This window comes from Psammomys obesus, unplaced genomic scaffold (genome assembly GCF_907164565.1).
Source record: "Psammomys obesus unplaced genomic scaffold, mPsaObe1.curated_primary_1811, whole genome shotgun sequence".
NCBI classification, from domain to species: Eukaryota; Metazoa; Chordata; class Mammalia; order Rodentia; family Muridae; genus Psammomys; species Psammomys obesus.
The window spans coordinates 42,419,370-42,440,709 of NW_026585644.1; the positions used below are offsets into that span (position 1 = coordinate 42,419,370).

The 21,340-nt window shown below is 38.5% G+C and overlaps 1 protein-coding gene across 2 annotated transcripts in view; it reads right to left on the bottom strand.

The window, feature by feature from the left end:
* Positions 1–21,340, bottom strand: part of Heatr5b (HEAT repeat containing 5B) — an 81,471-nt gene that overhangs the window by 47,070 nt on the left and 13,061 nt on the right. For both annotated transcript variants that reach the window (XM_055618486.1, XM_055618476.1), the window contains exons 9-19: positions 19,137–19,292; positions 18,310–18,560; positions 16,259–16,370; positions 14,462–14,614; positions 13,336–13,435; positions 11,783–11,892; positions 10,178–10,341; positions 7,305–7,480; positions 5,598–5,703; positions 3,773–3,963; positions 1,877–2,036 (exon numbers count right to left, since the gene is read on the bottom strand). In XM_055618486.1, the coding sequence (XP_055474461.1) occupies positions 1,877–2,036; positions 3,773–3,963; positions 5,598–5,703; positions 7,305–7,480; positions 10,178–10,341; positions 11,783–11,892; positions 13,336–13,435; positions 14,462–14,614; positions 16,259–16,370; positions 18,310–18,560; positions 19,137–19,292 (1,679 nt within the window). The remainder of the gene's footprint in view (positions 1–1,876; positions 2,037–3,772; positions 3,964–5,597; positions 5,704–7,304; positions 7,481–10,177; positions 10,342–11,782; positions 11,893–13,335; positions 13,436–14,461; positions 14,615–16,258; positions 16,371–18,309; positions 18,561–19,136; positions 19,293–21,340) is intronic.

The window sequence follows — 21,340 nt, forward strand, 5'->3', positions numbered from 1 at the left end:
TGCAGACCCAGAAAGACAAATGCTACATTTTCTCTCATTTCTAGAAGTTAGCTTGAATCCTCGGAGATATGTGTTTTTGGAATGGTCACAAAGGTCAATAAATTACTAAGGGGTTAAAGAGAAGGATTTTTCAATGGAGGGGAGATAGAATTCACTAGCATACCAAATTAAGAGAAAAACAGGAACAGGAAGGGTTAAACTGGGTTGGAGTGGAAGGTAGGGTAGGAGAGGGAATATGGGGAGAGATAAATAACACTGAAGAACCTTTCAAAAAGACCTATGGAAACCTGCTAGTGTAGACGTTTACATATAGACATATATACGCACAGACACACACACACACACATACAGCATTAAAATGGAGTTAGCCTATAACAGGGCAACAATGCCCCTACTAAACAAGAGGTTAAAAAATAAGAACCCAGTGCCAGGAATGAGTTACTTCTGTTGGAGTCACTGGCCACTGAGGTCCCACATTCGCCCTGCCCCCAAAATTACAGGCTTCTGCCACTGTTCTCAGTTATCCTCCAGAACTTGAATGTTACAACATGCTTGAGTATAGAACAGGGCAAAATCACGCTGGTATGGAACTAGGAGCTTCATCTCTGCTGGCTAGCCTTCATGGTCCTTACAGGTTCTACCAGAGGAGGAAGATAATCATCAGTCATATATAGCTGTGAATGCTGCAAACTAAAAGGGTCTGGGAGCACACGGCCGCTAGCGGGATAGTAGCATAAGCATCATGGCAGTAACCAACTGTGTCTAACTGGATTTAAATGTGACTGCATGAGACGAAACCTATGCCTCCTATCATTACCAGGCTAAGAGCCTATGTCTAGATGGGTCATAGACTACAGAGGATATCTACTATTACTGTGGGCTAAAGGAGCATAGCATTAAGCTGACTCTTAATGATTTATCATTCCATAAGTCAATGCATATCTCAACATGCATCTGAAAAACTTCTATTGCTAAGGATGGAGATTAACACAGTAACTTACAATTGGCAAAAATGCAGCGAAAAAAAAAAAACCTGTAGAATACCCATTCCTAAGATATAAACTGAATCCCAAGCCCCAAAGTTCAGGGATCACTGTGGAAGAGGGGGCAGAAAGAAGGTAAGACCCTAAGGGATGCAGAAGAGAAACTGCAGATATGAAATCACAGCAATTTCAACAGCATGTATGAAACCTATACAAGCCTAAGTCAGAACAAGTAACAAAAAGGAGAGAGGAGTTGGGCACACTATCGTGATGCAAGCCATGGAGCAATTGTTAGCTGTAGAAAAAGGGAGAGACAGTGTTCTCTAAGAGTGTAGCCTCTGATAAGCTGTCCACCCTCCAGTAGAAGATCACACATCGAGAATATATGGTAAGTACAAGTTGGTTTTGAAGGATTAAAAAAATAAAAGAACACAAAGTTGGGTGGGTAGGGAAGGGGGCAAGAAAACTGGAGAAAAGTTAGGAGAAGGTGAATACAATCAAAATATAGTGTATGAAATTCTCAAAGAACTGATATGTAATTTTTATTAATACATACAAACATGAGCATGTGACAAACACACACATAAATGAATAGATTTAACTCCCAGAAAAAGTCAGACTTTGAAGATGATGTTGAAAAGCAACACTCTTGCTAATGATCTATTACAAATACATTCCTAAAATAACAAGGAAAGAGCACAATACATTTTTCTAACAACTTATCAATCACATATACTGTTTAATTTTTTTGTGTCAGACATGGTGGCACATGTCTGTAATCCTAGCACTCAGGAGGCTGAGGCAAGTTAACAGTGAGTTTGAGGTCAGTTTCGGCAAAAACAGGGAGAACTTGTTTCAAAGCAATTGTAGAAAACTACTTCTACAATGACTACCTGAACTTCAGGGGACGTGCTGTCCTGAGCCAGAGCCAGTAAAATGCTGACACTGGTCTTTAGGTGCTGTCCTGATCCTATGCCACCAACATAACGATGTAAACACCCAAGGGCCAGTGAGTGACCAGTCCTGGATACAACATCTCGAGCCGACTTCAACCTGAGAAGACATGATACAACAGGAATTGGTTTCTCCATTTCCCTCTAGTCTTGTGAATCACACATGAACAAAAAAACCAAACAAACCAAAAACAAACAAACAAACAAACAAACAAAAACTCTGGAAACTAATAAAATAATATTCCTTATAATTTACTTTGAACATAAATTTTAAAAGTATTTGTGGGACTGAGGGTGTGGTCAGGGACAGAGGATATACTTAGTTTGCAAATTCCTAGGTTCACTCCCCAGTACCACGAAGAGAAAGACTCTGCATTCTGAGAAATCACAGAAATATTTCTGATTTTATTTAAGAAATGTCCTATATTTTGTTTTGTTTTTGAAGTGCTGGGGACTAAATCCAGGGCTTTGTGTAACTAAGCAAGCATTCCATCACTGAGCTGTAACCCAGCTGCTTACAATTGTGATCAAAGTCTATAAAATGGACACAGTTCTACATATATTTTAATATATATATAAAAAATCTATTTTTGTTGAAATGTAGGTGAATAGCTGTGGGTACCCACAGAAACCAGCGGAGTGCACAGGATCCCCAAAGGTGGAGTTGCAGGCAGCTGTAAGCTGCCTGAGATGGGTACTGAGACTTGAACTTGGGTCTTCTCAAAAAGCATTAAGTGCTCTTAACTGCTGAGCCATTCCTCTACCCCCAATATAGATTTTTAATACATTTTAAAAGTAAAGTAAATATTGCATACAAATTTTAAAATTGTGATATTTTACACTGCTTTTCAAACTAAGTCTTAAAATCTGGTGTAAAATATATATTTAACAGTATTCATCATTTTTATGAAGACATACTTCAACTATTCAGTCTCCAAAGCAACCATATTGAGACCAAAAGCTCTCTTCTTCCTAATTATGGGCACAGCAGAATTAGCCACCTAACACTCCTGCCACCATGCCCTTCCTGGAGGAGGGACTGTGAGCCTCAAATTGTGAAACAAAATAAATCCTTCTTTTCTTAAATAGCTTTTTCAGGAATTTTTCATAGCATTTTTCTTATAAGCAACCAGTCTGCCACTGGATAAAGAAATGTTAGTCTCAAAATGTAAGAGTTAAAATATACTTTTACTTCTTAATACTTTCAATTCTTTCAATCTTGTTAATGATTATGATATGGATTACTAGATTTATTATTCAAAATACATGAGTTAAGAATGGTAATTTATATACACCATGTGTTATTTCTTAGCCTTTAGATTTTTTAACTTCTCTAGCTGAGCATTGGATTAACAACATTAAAAACTATGTTTCCTGCCTTAGTCATGCTTGTTCGAATCTCTTCCTAACTGACATGCACAATAATTCTTAAAACCCTTAAAGCGTGATGTTATCCCTTTTCTCCTCTAAAGTGCTATATTATTCCAAAAAATGAGAATGGAAAAGAAAGAGCAAACTGGAGTAAAGGGAGGCAGAGAGAAGTAATACGACAGTGGGTGCCTGTGAGTGACGTGACAGGAAGTCTTGACGAGTGTTTCTTGAGTTCAAAGCCTACATGAGAAACCATGTCCTCCTCAAAAGTTCCTAACATACTACATCTCTCCCAGAATCCAGAGGCCAATAAATTACTGAATTAAGAATTGAGATTTTGAAAAACAACACCAACAAATTGTCACATGCTGGAAGCCATGTGGAAAATGCATAGTCTAGGTAACAATTACTGGCTGTTTAAAAGACATCACAGACTGGTGGAGAAACTTGCTAAGATGCACTTACTTGTCAAAGCTATATTGGGCCATTCGGGCAATAAAGGACGCTTCTCCCACCACCTGAGCCATTCTTCCAAGGGCTTCTCCTGCTGCACACCGTAAAATAGGGTTTGGGTTGTCAAGTGCTCCCATAACCAGTGTCAGAGCAGATTTACGAACTTCCTCAGGTCCTAAAGTACTCTTATTTTCAGCTAAGCCCTATATTGATTTTAAAAAGAATACTGATATCAATTTATAATTCATATTGCATAAAGAAAGAGATATGCTGCAACTTTAAGAAATACAGATGTCGTCATACATTATTTCTCATAACATGTATATGTTATGCCTGGGATGGTACCTATTACATGGCCTGTGATCACTTCCTAAGTGTGACTTCCGAAGATGGTTACTAATAATCAGTAATCCCACTGGCCCTAAAAACACAGTCCATGGGAGAATTTCTATCCAAGGTCTAATATTCAATATTCTTTTGGGCATAAAGGACACTATGTGATTAAAATGAGCATTTTTCAGCTGACTAAATACTAGCACTATAATGAGTATAAAACTGATTCATTTGTATAAAAATTCAATAAAAGCAATATGTGGCTCCAAGCTGTGGTCCCAGCTATGAGGATGAGGCAGGAAGATTGGAAGTTAAAGGTCTGCCCATCTACACAACAAGCTCAACAGCAGCTTGGGCAACTGGGCAGGAGAGCTCAGTGATATGTGTCTAGCACACATAAGGCCCTGGATTCAATGACCGGTGCTACAAAAAATAAATAAGCAAAACAAAGGACCTCCAAGTCACCTATAGATCGCAGAATCATCATATATGCAAAGACAGACGAGGGGGCAGTAACTGAATGCTGACATAAGTTTGTTTTCTGCTCTAGCTATACCTGCTGCTCTGTAATTTAATTTTCTTACCTGAGATGAAAAACGTAAGTCACGGTACCAGCAGAAAGTGCTAACTATAGCAGAGGCTACGTAGAGAAGTGTGATCTCTACACGTTAAACCACACTATTCTCCCACCTGCTAGAGGCCCCCACCCCACCCCACTGCTTTTTTAAAATGCTCAGACATCAGTGTCAGTCTCTAAATAGGGGTATATCAATGGCTACATAAGTAATCCCAATGCCATCTCTGTAACCACTACCTATCTCCCTCCCCAACCTCAGGCTTGCAAACATGGCTGAGGGAAGGCTTGCTTAATCACTGTATTTTCTGTTGTGCTGAATGTTATTACTAGAGCACCAAAGAGTAGACAGAAATTAAGTAACTCATGAGAGGCTCGGCACTATCATTCATGAACTCTGCTGAGCCAGGCAGACACTTCTTACTGTATTTCACAGTGTAGAAACAGAAGTTCAAAAAGGTTAAGAGTATCACATTAAACATAAGGCCAGTAAGTAGCTAAACCAGAAAACACTTCCTACATACTGCATTCTTTCACTTATGAAACACATCCTATGCTGATTCAGTTTAAGTCACAAATGGAATTGTGATTTAATGGAAACAAATTGAAGATTTGTTTCATAAGTCTTCATTAGAAAATCAGATATCATTAAACAGACATCTTGGAAAATCCCAAAAGAAATTACTGGCCCTAGTAAAATTTGAAGCTTAAATTGAAATCAGAATGTTTAAATTACTAAAATACAAAATACTGATTTAGTTTTAATAAACTCACTATAAAGTTGCTAGTAACTTCATTAAGCTAACAAGAAATCACCATTATCAAGAGCAGAAGTATAGAAACGTAAGTGCTATAATAATCTTGATATGCCTGACTTTTTAAAACACATTAACGTGCTCCAGAATATTTACAAGTTCTAGGAGTTCGTACCTTCAGTGCACTAAGAACAGCAGTAAATATATTGAGCTGAACAGCCTGCTGGCGGACACCTTTGGCTTGCTTAACACATTCTGCAAAGTGGTCCAGCATTTGTAGCCTACAGTAACAGGATAAAATAACATTAGTGGTTTTGGTTAAATACAGCTTCAAAACAGAGATAAAAATTTAAACCAAGTATCAATTATGGCCCCAGACTATATCCATTCCATTCCCATAGCTGATTCTAAACCAACTTTTATCCCCTGTGTGAATATATACTCATGTAGTTAATTAAACAGAACAAGAAAGGAGACTAAATATTAAATTTCTTTTTAATAAAAGTTGTTTCTTTTTATCATTTATTACAATTTATTCAATTTGTATCCTAGCTGTGGATACTAGCTAGGATCCTAGCTAGGATCCTCTCCCTCGTCACCCTCCCTCCCTTTTTTTCCCCCTATACCTCTCCCCTAGTCCATTAATAGGGGAGGTCCTCCTCCCTCCCCTCCTATCTTAAAAATCTTATACAGTAGCTGGAGTGATGGCCTAGCAGTTAAGAGCACTTGTTGATCTTGCAGAGGACCCAGTTAACAGCACCCACACAGTGGCTCACAACCACCCAAACCTCTAGTTCCAGGGTAATGAATGCCCTACTGACATACTCTGACACTAGGAACTCACATGGTGTTTATACAGACACGTAGGAAAAATATACATAAGATACAATAAATAAACATAGGGACATTTTTGAATACTCTTACATAAAAGAAAATTACACCCCATATCCTACGCTACCAGATGCTTTGAGACATTTAAAGAGAGGTTTAGTTTTGGTCCATTCTGTAAATTTAAAACAAACAAACAAACAACCCTAACTAAAAGTTAATTTCACAACTAGCTGTGTAATTTTGGCAAAACCACAAACTCTAGGATTTGAATGCGCTTAGATTTAAAGCAAGAATATGAAGTGTATATAAAATTTATAAAGTTTTTTCAGCTTTGGTGCTGTTTAACATTTACATGGTAATCAACTGTACTTAACTTAAAAATATCAAGCTTAAACGTGAAAAGCAAATAATTAAAAGCAATTCATCAAGTAACCTCCACGTTTAAAGATATATTATCTTTTGCATATAAACAATATTTAAGGCACATTTTATAAAAGGTAAGTAATCTGAAAGGGCTTTACATTAATTCATTGGGAAATCACAAATATACAAAATGGTGCTGGAGTTAGGGATGGTGGCTCTGGATATAAGATACAGCAGAGCAAACTCCTGCTACGAGAACGAAAAGCTATGTTGGTTTCTTGTATTCCAGACTTGCATCGTCTCACAGACCAGTCAAATAGAGTAGACTTCCCCCATGTGGACTTGTTCAGGAACAGAATTTTCAAGGAGCTAACTCTAATTACAAGGACAGCTTAACTTAGAAACTGTTAAACCCTTAAAGTAAAAACATTGTTGGTTAAGACATGGTCCACAAAACAGTGGGTACTAGATGCTAGTATACAGGGTGAAATCTTAAGAGTTTTAAGTTACACGGAGTTTGCAGCCAATTTATTTTATCATGTACATATAAATTATGCCATTAAATTTATGAGAGCATTGCTTAAGTAATAACCTACATTACTGTGGAATTAGCTGTAACGGGAAAAAAAACCTATTTTGCAATATAGCTTATATTTAACTAAGATTAACCAGTTAACCTTACACTAACCTGTGTTTATAAGAAACATGAGGAAACACAACACCAAAAAGAGCCACGGAGGCATCAATCACTGAGACTCCAAGAGGGAGAGGACCTGGTACCGCTTCACCAGCAGGTATCCGTAAGTAAATGGAAGAAGGGTCGTGTTCCAGGGCCCCACTTCCAGATGCACTGTTCGGCTGCAGCTGTGAAAGAAAAAATAAAGATTAGCCACAATCTACTCTAGGAAAGTCACTCACTAGTATTGGATATCAAGACTAAAACAGTGGGGGAATAAAATGTGATTAGACCTGACAACTTTTAAGCAGATGAAAATACAGTTTTGTGCATGGTATTGGCATAAAAACAGAAAGGAGGATCAATGGAACCGCATAGAAGACCCAAAAATAAACCCACACACCTATGAATACTCGATTTTTGACAAAGAAGCCAAAACCATCCAATGAAAAAAGACAGCATCTTCAACAAATGGTGCTGGTCCAACTGGATGTCTACATGCAAAAAATGAAAATAGATCCATATTTATCACCCTGCACAAAACTAAAGTCCAAGTGGATCAAAGACCTCAACATAAAACCAGATATTCTAAATCTGTTAGAAGAAAAAGTGGGGAACAGCCTAGAACTCATTGGCACAGGAGACAACTTCCTGAACAGAACACCAACAGCACAGGCCCTAAGAGCAACAATCAATAAATGGGACCTCATAAAACTGAAAAGCTTCTGTAAAGCAAAGGACACCGTCATCAAAACAAAGCGACTGCCTACAGATTGGGAAAGAATCTTCACTAACCCTTTATCTGACAGAGGACTAATATCCAGTATATACAAAGAACTAAAGAAGCTGAAAAGCAGCAAACCAAGTAATCCAATTAAAAAATGGGGAAAAGAACTAAACAGAGAATTCTCGACAGAGGAATATCGAATGGCAGAGAAACACTTAAAGAAATGCTCAACCTCATTAGCCATCAGGGAAATGCAAATCAAAACGACCCTGAGATTTCACCTTACACCCATCAGAATGGCCAAGATGAAAAACTCAAGTGACAACACATGCTGGAGAGGTTGTGGAGAAAGGGGAACCCTCCTCCACTGCTGGTGAGAATGTAAACTGGTACAACCACTCTGGAAATCTATCTGGCGTTTTCTAGGACAATTAAGAATAGTGCTTCCTCAAGACCCAGCTATACCACTGCTAGGTATATACCCAAAGTTTGCTCAAGTACATAAAAGGGATACTTGCTCAACCATGTTTATAGCAGCTTTATTTGTAATAGCCAGAACCTGGAAACAACCCAGATGTCCATCAACAGAGGAATGGGTACAGAAATTGTGGTATTTTTACACAATGGAATACTACTCAGCAATCAAAAAGGAGGAAATCTTGAAATTTGCAGGCAAATGGTGGGATCTAGAAAAGATCATTCTGAGTGAAGTATCCCAGAAGGAGAAAGATAAACATGGTATATACTCACTTATATAGACCTATAAGATATGACAAACATAATGAAATCTATACACCTAAAAAAGATAATCAAGAGAGCGGACATGGGGTAAGATGATCAATCCTCGTTTGGAAAGACAGATGGGATGTGCAATGAACGTATGACAGGAGTCTACTGAACGCCTTTGAAAGACTCTAGCAGTGTTTTCAAAGCAGATACAAAGACTCATGACCAAACCTTCGGCAGAGTACAGGGAATCATATGAAAGAAGAGGGAGTTAGTATGATGGGGAAAGGATAGGAGCCCCACAAGGACCAAATATATCTGGGCACAGGGTCTTTTCAGAGACTGACATTCAACCAAGGACCATGTATGGATATAACCTAGAACCTCTGCTCAGATGTAGCCTATGGTAGCTCAGTAACCAATTGGTTTCCCATAGTGATGGGAACAAGGACTATTTCTAACAGGAACTCAATGACTGGCTCTTTGACCTCCCCACCCCCCAAGGGAGGAGCAGCCCTGTTAGGCCACAGAGGAGAGCTTTGCAGCCAGTCCTGAAGATACCTGATAAAACAGGATCAGATGAATGGGGAGGAGGTCCCCCCCTATCAGTGGACTTGGAAAGGAGCAGGGTGGAGATGAGGGAGGGAGGGTGGGATTGGGAGAGAATGAGGGAGCGGGACACGGCTGGGTTACAGAGTTAATAAAATGTAACTGATAAGAAAAAAATAAAATTAAAAAAAAAACACAAACAAAAAAAAAAAAAGAAAATACAGTTTTGCCATTAAAAATTTCATTATCAGAATCCTTTCAGAGAATCATATGACATTCACTTTAAATATTTTTATATTGCCCACCTTAATGTGTGAGCAAAATAGTATCCACTGTAACAAAACCCACAAAATGACTTAAAGTGGTATTTAATTTTTTGTTTTGTTTTTAACATAGGTTCTTCCCATGTAGCCTTGGCTCAGACTATGTAAACCACGTTGGCCATGGACTCACAAGAGACCTGCCTGTCTCTGCCTCCACCTCTGAAGCACCGGTATTAAAAGCTTGTGCTACCATGTCTTTTTAACAAAAATAATTTATTTGGTTCTAAATCTCCAATCTATTAACTCTTATTTCTTCCTAACTTGTTACAAAACTAAATAAAACAAAACACTAGCAACCAAAAAGTCAGCTAACTCTGAGTTTTGTCAGTCACAACCAAGCACTTAAATATAAATACAAAGGATACTGAATAAAGACATTTTGCCAAATTCTACCAGTACTTAACCTTTTCACTGTTTGTCCACCTCCAAGATGCAAATAAGTGATTAAGAAAGTGAAATGAGTTTTGTGGCCCAGGGTACTTCTCTTTAAATGACAATGTGTCCTAGGATCACTGCTTTAGATTATGTGGGTAATTTCATAGCCTTGTATATCTTACTACCTGGTCTTCAATTGATTTATGATCAGTTTCTTGAAGCCAGGAACCGAGAAGAACACTGTCATCATAATGGCAGAGGGATCGAAGGAGGGAGGTAGTGGTATTAGCCGAGTTGTCAGTCAGCGTGAATTCGGCTACCAGTTCTCTGAGAAGTGCATTGAACGATCCTAAAATACAGAACATCAGAGCAGATTAAAATAATAATTTTCATGTCCACAAAGAATAGCAATATGTTTAACAGGAATAAAATTAGTTTCCATTCCTTTACAAAATATCCATACTATTTTTTCTTTTCCTTTCTTCTCTTCCTCTCCTCTCCCCCTTTCCTCTTTCCACTCTTCTTATTCCCACCAATAAAGGGTCTCACTATACTGCCCAGGCAGACCTTGAAGTCCTGAGCACAAGTATTCTCCAAATTCAGCCACACAAGCAAATGAGACTACAGGTACACACTATGATACAATGCTACTTTTAAAATTTATATTTAATATTTTAACACTGCCTTCTCACAACAGTTCTGAGGAGCTGTGGGCTTCATGGGTGTTAGATAAATGCTCTTCCATGAGGCGAGATCTCCCAGCTCTTCACTGTATACTTTAAGGACAGTGTATCACCCAGGCTAGCTTTAAACTCCCTCTACAACCAAACAGGTCTGAAACTAGAGGGCTGGTGCCTCAGCCTCTCAAGTAGCGAAGATTACAGGCCTGTGCAACAAGGCCTGACATGCACTGGTTTTAATAGACAATAATTGTATTTTCCCTTTTATTATGATATAATGCAGTTTAAGCCCAAACTAAAAGTAACAAAAAATGCAAATAGTGAAGAGAGCCTTTATTTTAACAATATTAAATGCTATGTGATATTTAATATTAATTGTCCAATACAAACACTTAAAAAGTATCCACCAAGTTCTTGGGCTTAGTTGTATTAGAGAGAAATTAGTGCTTTGATATATTTCATTTCAAATTAGTTTCATTTTAAATTAATGCTTTATATATTTCATTTCTACCAAGTAAATTATTATTTTCAGCCAGGCACAATGGTCTGTAATCCCAGCACTCAGGGAGGCAGAGGCAGGCAGATCGCTGTGGCCAGCCTGGTCTACAAAGTGAGACCAGGACAGCCAAGGCTACACAGAGAAGCCCTGTCTTGAAAAAAAAAAAATTGTTATTCTCCCTACTTGGATACCTGAACTATTGGCTATGTTACAATGTACACAGAGTAATCGGGAATGATGATTTAAATATAGACACTAAGGGTAAACCAGCTGGGTCTGAATCCAAATGTTGCCAATTGCCAGTTCTAACAGTAGGGAAAAGTTCTCTTTACCTGAGACTCTTGATCTATAGAATAGATCTATATAAGGTGTTTTACCTTATAAGCTGGGCAAGAGCCACAAAACATAATAATATACGTAAAGAACTTGGATTGAGAACCAGAATATGACTTAAAACAACAAATAGGAATGCCGCTATGTGAAGAAAAGTAAAATAGTGGTCTTCTTTTGCAAAGCAAGTTTGAAGGGGATCCTGGTCAGAATTCTAATACCATGAAGAACGCAAGTTGGCATACTGAAAATTTTTATCAGCTATTATACATTTTATTTACCTTCATAAGTTTTTGGAGGTAATAAAGCCAAGATATCATAAAGTCTTAGCCGGACCATTGCAGCACTAGCTTTCAGATGGGCTCCATGGGCCTTAATTACAGACGGAATGCTACAGTATCAAAAGCAAAGTTGGGATTCGTTAGTGCTATTTGTCGTGGTACTTATAAACAATTAACAAGGTAATTTAGGAATGCATTGATAAATTCCCAAACTACACTGACAAGTTTGTTCTGTGATCAATAATAATAAAACTAGCAGAATCACTTCAGAATACAATGCATTAAACCACACCATTGATACAACTTTTAAATTCACTTTACAAAATAAAGTTTAGGCTGGGTAGAGTGTACACACCTGTAATCCCAGCAATCAGGGAGGCAGAGGCAGGTGATCTCTGTGAGTTTGAGGTCAGCCTGGTCTATAACATGAGTCCAGGACAGCCAAGGTACACAGAGAAACCCTGTCTCAATAGGACAGACATTGGAAGAAGGAAAAAACAGGAAACAGGACAGGAGCCTACCACAGAGGGCCTCTGAAAGACTCTACCCAGCAGTGTATCAAAGCAGATGCTGAGACTCATAACCAAACTTTGGGCTGAGTGCAGAGAATCATATGAAAGAAGGGGGAGATAGAAAGATCAGAGGGGATAGGAACTCCACAAGCAGAGCAATAGATCCAAAAAATCTGGGCACAGGGGTCTTTTCTGAGACTGATACTTCAACCAAGGACCATGCATAGAGATAACCTACCCCCTGCTCAGATGTAGCCCATGGCAGTTCAGTGTCTAAGTGGGTTCCCCAGTAAAGGGGAACAGTGACTGTCTCTGACATGTACTCAGTGGCTGGCTCTTTGATCACCTCTCCCTGATGGGGGAGCAGCCTTGCCAGGCCACAGAGAAGGACAATGCAACCAGTCCTGATGAGACCTGATAGGCTAGTGTCAAATGGAAGGGGAGGAGGACCTCCCCTATCAGTGGACTTGGAGAGGGCCATGGGAGGATATGAGGGAGGGAGAGTAGGATTGGAAGGGAATGAGGGAGGGGGTACAGCTTGTGATTAATATAAAAAAATAAAAATTAAAAAAGAAACCCAAAAAACATGAACAAACAAAAAAACCCATTACCACCACCACCAACAAAAAACAAAATAGAAGTTTAGAAGCTTTCTATATGAATTGAGAAGTGTAAAAATGCTAACTGCATTTTTATTTATTAGTATGTAAAATAAGTTGTGAAGAGCAGAGTTTGAATCATTTAGTGCACACATACATGCTGGGTGGGCATGGGGGTCCATCTGAAATGCCAGCCCTTTGGAGGCAGACATAGAGCATCCTCAGAGCAAGCGGGTTGGCAAGACTAACAGCGTTAGCATGTTCTGTGTTCAAGTGAGAGTCCCTGACTCAATATATAAGGTGAAGAGTGATTGTGGAAGACATCCTACATCAACCTCTGATCTCCACACATATGTGCATGTGAACATGCATGCATACATACATGCACTCACCACAAACACATGCAAGTAAGAGGGTAGTTTTCCCCAAACTGTTTACTTACTGTGACATCATGGTCATGGCACATTCAATAGGAGTCATTAATTTCCTAATCGCATCCTCAGTTAAGAGCTCAGGACAATGTGCAACAAAACTCCTCATGGCTAGAGAAAATAATTTTAAGACTTAGAGAAATCTTTGTGAGTCTGAATAAACTTTAAACATTAGATAGTGGTAAAGACAGCTACAGTTCTCAATTACTATAAAATAGAAGGTGTGAAGGCATGTTAAACTAAAAGAAAGGCTAGGAACAATTAGAGAAAAAAAATCATCAGAAAAAAATGGACAATAGAAATGGAGGGAGGAAGCTATTAGGGAGACTTTGAATAGGAAATCAAATAACTACAAAAAAAATGCAGGTTTAAGGCAGGACAGGGGTGAAGAGATAGCACACAGAGAAAGAATTTCTTTCCTCATCCTTTAGCATGCCTTAGATGTGCGGAAGCACACTGGCACCCCCGCTGAGGCAGCACCTGGCCCTGAACTGTCTCTCTCCAACTGTGGCAGGAAGAAGCTGAAACAGAACATGGACCTGATGAAATTCTAGTTTCCAAATGAAATAAAACTTCAGCTTTTCCTGTAACTTGCTGACCCTCAGGCAAAACCCACTGTATCCACCTTTTTTGAATGCTGACATCCGAACAAACAGTAACATTCACACACTGAAAATGACGCCCAGAGAAGTGATTCATAACGCAAAGAAAGGTTAGCTGTAGTCATAGCTGAGTTTCTGCTTCCTTGTGTTGCATCTCTGATGCGGTGATTCAATTTTTTTTTTTGATGGATGTGAACTACATCTACTGAGATTACAGGAGCACGGGACCAGCTCTCACTTAACACTGTAATTGCACTTCCTGAGTTTTGGCTTAATTCTTGCCACATAATAATAGCAAATAGGGTTATTTATAGGTTATTAAATACTATTTATAATATTTATATTATATATTTATAATATAAAATATATATTTATATTATATTATATTTCTGTAATCTAAGAGTCCACACATTAAACAACAGATATTAAAATAAAAATTGAAATAGTGATTTTTCTATCATACATATTTTAGGACAAAATATCACTAAGTAGTAATATAAAAATATTCTGAAAGCACAGTGTTTTCAATTCTTACCACATAAAGCTCCAGCACGACCTTCCAGAGTTACCTGCCAGGTAAAAGAATCCCCTCGGGCCTTCTCAGCCTCCAGCTCCTTTAAAGAACGGGGGAACACGTTTCGCCACAGTAGCAACATCTTGGGTAGATGGTAACGAACAACAGACGGTCCTATGCAAGAAAATGAAGAATACAAAACTTCAATTATAACATATACAAAAAGAAAAGTCAGAGAAAGTGATTTCCATTGGACATGATAATGCATGCCTGTAATCTCAGCACATGGGATGTGGAGGCTGGAGGAACCAGAGTCCACAGCAAGCATCAGCTATGTTGGGGTTGGTCTGGTGCAGCGTGCATTCAGACACTGATTTCTGTGCCCCGAGATCTGGCTGTAGTCAGCACGTGGGCATTGTCATGTTCACTGATTAATGTTGCCTAAATTTGAGTCCCCAGTTATTATCTCTGATTGGTTAATAAAGTTGCTAAGAGCCTATAGCTAGGCAATAGAGAATAGGTGGCCTTTCCATCACAGTCTGGGGGTCTCAGGTAGGAACTCCAAGGCAGAGAAGAAAGAAGAGACAAGTAATTCAGGGCATGTAGCTGGGAAGTACAGCATAAACATGTTAAAATAGTCCATTATCTGCCCAGTTATAGAGCCTAGAGCTTATTAATAAATCTGTAGGTCTCTGTGTCATTTATTTGGGAGTTAGAAAGGGTGATGAGAAAAGGCCTCCCAATCTATAACATACTATTTCACAGCTACATAAAAGTCTGAGGCCAGCAAGGGCTATCATGATGTCTTGTCCCAAAATATTAAACACACCAAAAAAAAAAAAAAAAAAAGAAAGAAATAAAGAAAAGAAAAGCAGAGGAGGAAGAGGGTTCTAAAAAGCTTTCACAACACCTCTGTCACTTCACTCTATTTTTTATGTTTAAAATTTGTTTTACTTTCAGAAATTTTTTTATCCAGCATTTAAAAATAAATAAGTACTAAAACACAATAGAAGTTACTTAAAAGTGCTGGTTATTTTTAGTAAACACATATACAAGAGGTTATTAAAAATCTCCTTGAATACATTCAGAATAGTATATTCTATATTATCCGTAATAATATTTACTGGGAACTTTCCCATATGAGCATATACACTACTCTCATGCATAGAAGTACGTGCTCCTCCACTGGGGGGCAGTGTGTGTTTAGAGAAACACAATATTTACATTCTCAAGAAATTCATTAAGTTAGTGTGTACCACTAACACACTTAACATAAACGTCTGGAAAAGAGTTACCACTTTTTCTTTGGAAAACAGGTCCATATAGTGCCCGAAACACAGACTTTAAAACCGTGAATAACTTCACACTCTCTGAGAGCAAGTGAACTAACAAGTGGCTGCAGGTATCACTGCAGCACATACTTCTGTCCTGTGCATGAGGCTAAGCTTTGCATCCCAGATTCGGAGCAGTGCTCAGGAAAGGGGAGCACATAAGTACTGCCCCCAAGAGCACCGACACTACAGCAGAGACAGGACTTCTCCACTATGAAAACGTGACTCCACTCAGGCAGTCCAGTTCTCTCCCTGTACTCTCACTCTTTCCATAACTGTAAGCTCATTAACTATTGTTTTGGAAAAGGTGAAACTTTAAAGTTTAAACTAAAGAAGTAATTACTAAGAAGAGATACTTACTCCCAAGTGAATACATCTTTACTATTTTTAATCTAATTCAAAGACCAGAATGTAAGGTTACATACTTTTAAATTAAATCTACTGTATAGTCCACTGACAGCTACAGAGTCAGCCAAAATGCTTATACCTAAAGTCATGAGTGCTCCAAGAAGAAGCCAGCCAGCTTGCGTGCGCTGTAAGGACAGCCTGCTGTTCTGGGCAGCAGTTCGTAAAAGATCTTCAGCGATGCTGACTACCATCTGCAAGAGAAGTTTCAAAATGGGCTTTAACTTAAAGAAGCTGGTGAATAAGCAATAATGAAACTGATAGCTAGTATATATTATTAAACAATGAGATTATTCCTTCCTGCTCTTGTTAATATATTTCAAAGAAGCCTGATAGAAAGCTACTCTGTTTTGGCCACTGATGACTCCTAGGAGATCCAAAGTATGGTGGTTAGAAAACTGCAGGAGATGTGCTGTGGGGGTCCCATCCTAACTCCACGGCAGGCTGGTAACATGGGCAACGTAACCTCTTTGCCTTAGTTCCCTCCTTGGAAAAACAGAAATGTCAACCTCACTTTTGCCAGGATTAAGCATGTTAAAATAGGACTAAAAATGGTGCTAGCCTGGGTAACCACTTATTAATTATTAATTTATATTATTTCCTGGTTCCCTTATCCTATATTGAATAATTTGTTGAACTCATATGATGTATCTGCTTTTAAGTTTCTTTTACAAAGCCAAGAGCGGAGCTAGAGAAGATTCATGGAAAATAAAGGAAAACAGAGCATACAATTAAATAGTGACATAGTACTAAGTAGTGATGGTAGGCGATGAAAAAGCTAACATAGAACAAGTAGGGTTTTTTGTTTTTAAGATTTTATTTATTTTGTATACAGGGTTCTGCTGGATGTAAGTCTGCAGGCCAGAAGAGGGCACCAGATCTCATTATAAATGGCTGTGAGCCACCATATGGTTGCTGGGAATTGGACTCAGGACCTTTGGAAGAATAGCCAGTGCTCTTAACCTCTGAGCCCAGAGGTTCTCCAGCCCAGAACAAGTAGTTTTGATGAGATTTCTGAAAGGAGATTAAGCCTGGGCCTGTAAACAAACAGGTTGAATTTTGATCAAGTGAGTAAGAAATTTCACTATAAGAAAAACCTGAAGGTTGAAAGGGCATGAGAAAAACCAAGAGGATTAATCTAAGCAGAAAAGGAGAAATTTAGAATAAAGAGGCAAACCACAAATTAGGAGTTCTAATTTTCTGCCAGTCAGAGAGAAGATTCTATTTTATTCTGAGTATCAGCTAGCCCTTAGGACCATTAAACAAATGTGAAATGGTGTGAGGCACATGGGAGACAGAACCCAACAAGGAAACAATCAAATTGCAAAGACAATAAAAGTCTCAGATCCTCCAGCAGCCTGGATGAGAGCCTAATGTGCCAGAGAAAGGTGAATTTAAAACTGAAGCACATACCTGCCCAAGTTAAGGTGCAGACAATATTTATACACATACTTAAGATTCCTAAAGAATGAGATAGTATTCCTAGAGAATATATGTATATGATAGTAGAATATACTGTATTTTTACATATATATTATACTACATAGTAAATATACTACATAGTATATAAGTAGTACATACACTGGAAAGAAAAGGAAAAGAAAGGGTATTGAAGAACAATTTAATTTCTAACTATTGTCAAATACTAAATATGACAATAAAATATTCCTGCCAATTTTAAACACAGCAACATGATTTTTTTTTTTTTTTTGGTACCTTTAAAACCTGAAAAAACACCAGGCACAGTGGCACCTACCTATAGCCCAGTAACTCAAGAGGCAGAGACAGGGGAGGGGGATTGCTTGAACACCGGAGCTCAACCCCAGAGTGGGCAACATAGCAACACTCAGACACACAGACACAGACACAAATACAAACACAGACACACAAATAAAGGTTCTGTGTTTTAAACTATCATTATAGCTACTTTTCTTCTAAAAGAAATCAGACCATGATACTATACCCAAATAAAACCTATTATTCCTAGGAGGACTAAATACACTATTTTAGTTAGGGACTGTTAACTGTAGTCTATATTTCCAATTGTCATCTGATTGCCTGGCTCAGCATTAAAGACAGCAGAGTTCCCAAAGGACCAAAGCCCCCCTGCCAGCATGCTGACTTCCGTCATACCTTTCCTTTCGCATGAGGAATGCCCAAAGGACACTGATGCACTCCACCCAGCAGAGCAGCCATTGCAAAGCTGTATCCACTAACAGCTTCCGGTGAAGTCTTAAGGCTGTTGAGCCGTTCTGCACACCTATCCAGAAATGGTGTCAACTGGAACGGCAAGGCCACAGCCACACAGCGCAGACACCATGCAGCAGCAAGCCGAGCAGCCATGCTTGGGTGAAGAAGCACGGACGTCACAATCTCCAGTAGTCCTAGAAAGAAAATCTCAAAACGTTACCCCTTACTGAAGAAAATACATTTCAGTATAATATAATAACTAAAATAGCAATCCCCATAATTTCACAGTTGCCCAGCTTTGCCAAAAAGCACACATGTGGTTGATAAATAGAATGACTTAACGAAACACATTGTGCAAGGAAAATACTATAATTCCATGTAGTATAATGTAAAGTTGAAATTGGGAGTGGTGGCTCATGTTATAATGTCAGCACTTGGAAGGCAGAGGCAGGCAGACCTTTGACTCTGAAGTGATCATTCACATGGTGAGTTTTATGCCAATTAGAGCGACACAAATCCTCCTTCAGAAAGTAAATAAATAAAACTGCTATTAAATTATATGAAAGCCTTTCAATAAATTTTGGTCAGCTAGAAACAATTCTCGCAGTTGATTTGTCTCTTGAAACTTGAAGTATTTAATTCAATATTCCCAACACCGTGAATATTGAGTAAAACCAATGATCTGCTGGTTGTGATAATAAGTAACTAAGAGTTAATATCGGCAACAACTCTAATTCTGAAAAGAATCCAGCAAGAAGTGGATGCCGCACCTATGGATGCTTCCTGGATAAGAGGAGAGGCAGTGGCATTCAGGCTCTGCACCAGGCTTCCGAGCTCCTGGAGGGCACAGACCATGACATGCTGGCTGGCTGCAATGTCTGCTGCTCCGGACTTGTTCTCACTGCTTGTATCATTCACTACTGCTTCTGAAAACACAACATGAGGCATTTGATGTGCGGGAAACCAATGGTAATAGTTGCTTGGTCTACATGATCTGTATCCTTCTTCATACCATGCGATTCCTACCTGTTAAAAACTGCATAGTTACTGCTTAGTGACAAACTCATAGACGTAGGTACTGACTGAGTTGCATTTCAACTTTTAGGGGCAGAGGTGTGTGTGCCACAACTCACATGTGGAAGTCACAGAACAACTTGCTAGAATCAGCTCTCTCCTACCACATTTGTTCTAGGGATTCAACTCATGTGGTTAAGCTTAGTGGCAAGCACCTTTAACTGCTAAGCTATCTTGCCAGCCCCGAACTGACTTTAAAACACTGTTGAACAGATTTATGAGAATGCTAAAATACATCCTGTATATATTTGGTGTTTCCAAGAATATAACTCAGGAGGAGCAGGAATACAATGTTTCACAAAAGCACACTTAGAGACAGAGATGTACCTCAGTGATAAAGAACTTGCCTGGTATGCTTGAGGTCCTGGGCTCAATCCCCAACACCACAGAAAACAAACACAAACATATAAGCCAGCAACAAAAGCAGACTTGGAGGTAAAAGATGTGGGTTTTAAAAGCAGCTTTATGTCAGCTCTGTGATGGTGCGCTCCTCGACTTTGTTGTGCCAGGTCCCTCGTCTGTAACAGGCTTCCTTACCTGTCTCCAAGGTCAGCACTGTATACACAGAACTTAACTCATGCCACTACAGAACATCTTCAATGAGTGTAAGGAACCATTATCATTAATTATTATTCTTACTGATGCCACCACTGCCCATGAAACAAAGTTGTAAAACTAAGTGGCATATTGGTAAGGTTTGGGCTTCAGGTTCATTTCTAGTGCTTGTGCTACTTTTAAGTCTCCCAGAATGCACAGGTGTATTGTTTTTAATCTTTGTAGGAGAATCTATTGACATTTTTGTGCTTGAAGCCTCTTGTTTTATATGTGTGTGTATAAATATATAAATATGCACACATATATGTATATGTATATATATACACGCACATATATACATACACATATACATATATACATATGTATGTATGTGTGTGTGTGTGTGTGTTGCTGTTTTTCTTTTGCTTCCCCAAATAGGCTTAATTTGAAGACTTAGAAAATAATAGCTTTGGATAACTATTATTAGTCCTAACTAACTATTAGTCCTTGTAGGACATACTGTGAAAGGTCAGTAATTTATAATTTTACCCATAAAATTATATTTATTTGGGGATTCAGTGTGACATTTTAGTGCTTCTCACACAACATGTCATGCTCAGATCAGGGCGCTCTGCTTGTTCGTCACACCAAACATGAGCCATCTCTGCTAGAAACATTCAGCATCCCCTTCCCCAGCTATTTTGCTTTGTACAGACACAACTGTAGCTACACAGTTATGTTCCTGTGCTACAGGACATTAAAACTTACTTCTACTCAACTGAAGCCCTGAAAAGAAAACCTTTGCATACATTTTGGGTTTACCAAATAGTTATCAAATACATGAGCCATGTAGAGCAGTAACAAGATTAAATGAGTGGCACAAACTTCCTGAATTTGTGGAGTTTATAATGTATTTAGTAGACCAGAGTAAGGCAAAATATAAATTGTAGAAGACAATTAATTTTATCACCATTGGAAATAGATACTAATTTTTAATGAGGCAAATTGCATTGCCCAAAGGACGTCTTTAAAAATAAGGATATAACTAGATATAATTAGGATATATAATCATTTAATTGTTTTATAATATTTACGAAAATATATGCATAGTTTGACTGTTATTTTTGTCATTTTAATAGCTTATATAATAAACTTTTTTAATATACAGGGATAACAAGATTATTAATGAAAGGATGTTTGAATTTATGAGGAATTGTTCTTAGATATACCCAAGTAGTAACCTAGCCTGTATGGACAACCTGGAGAAGACTCGCATGTTCCTTCAAGTCTTTCGTGGTCAGCAGCACTGTGGTAAGTGGCAGGCATGAACTGGCAAGGAGTCTGCAGTCAGCTCTGTTCTAGGAGC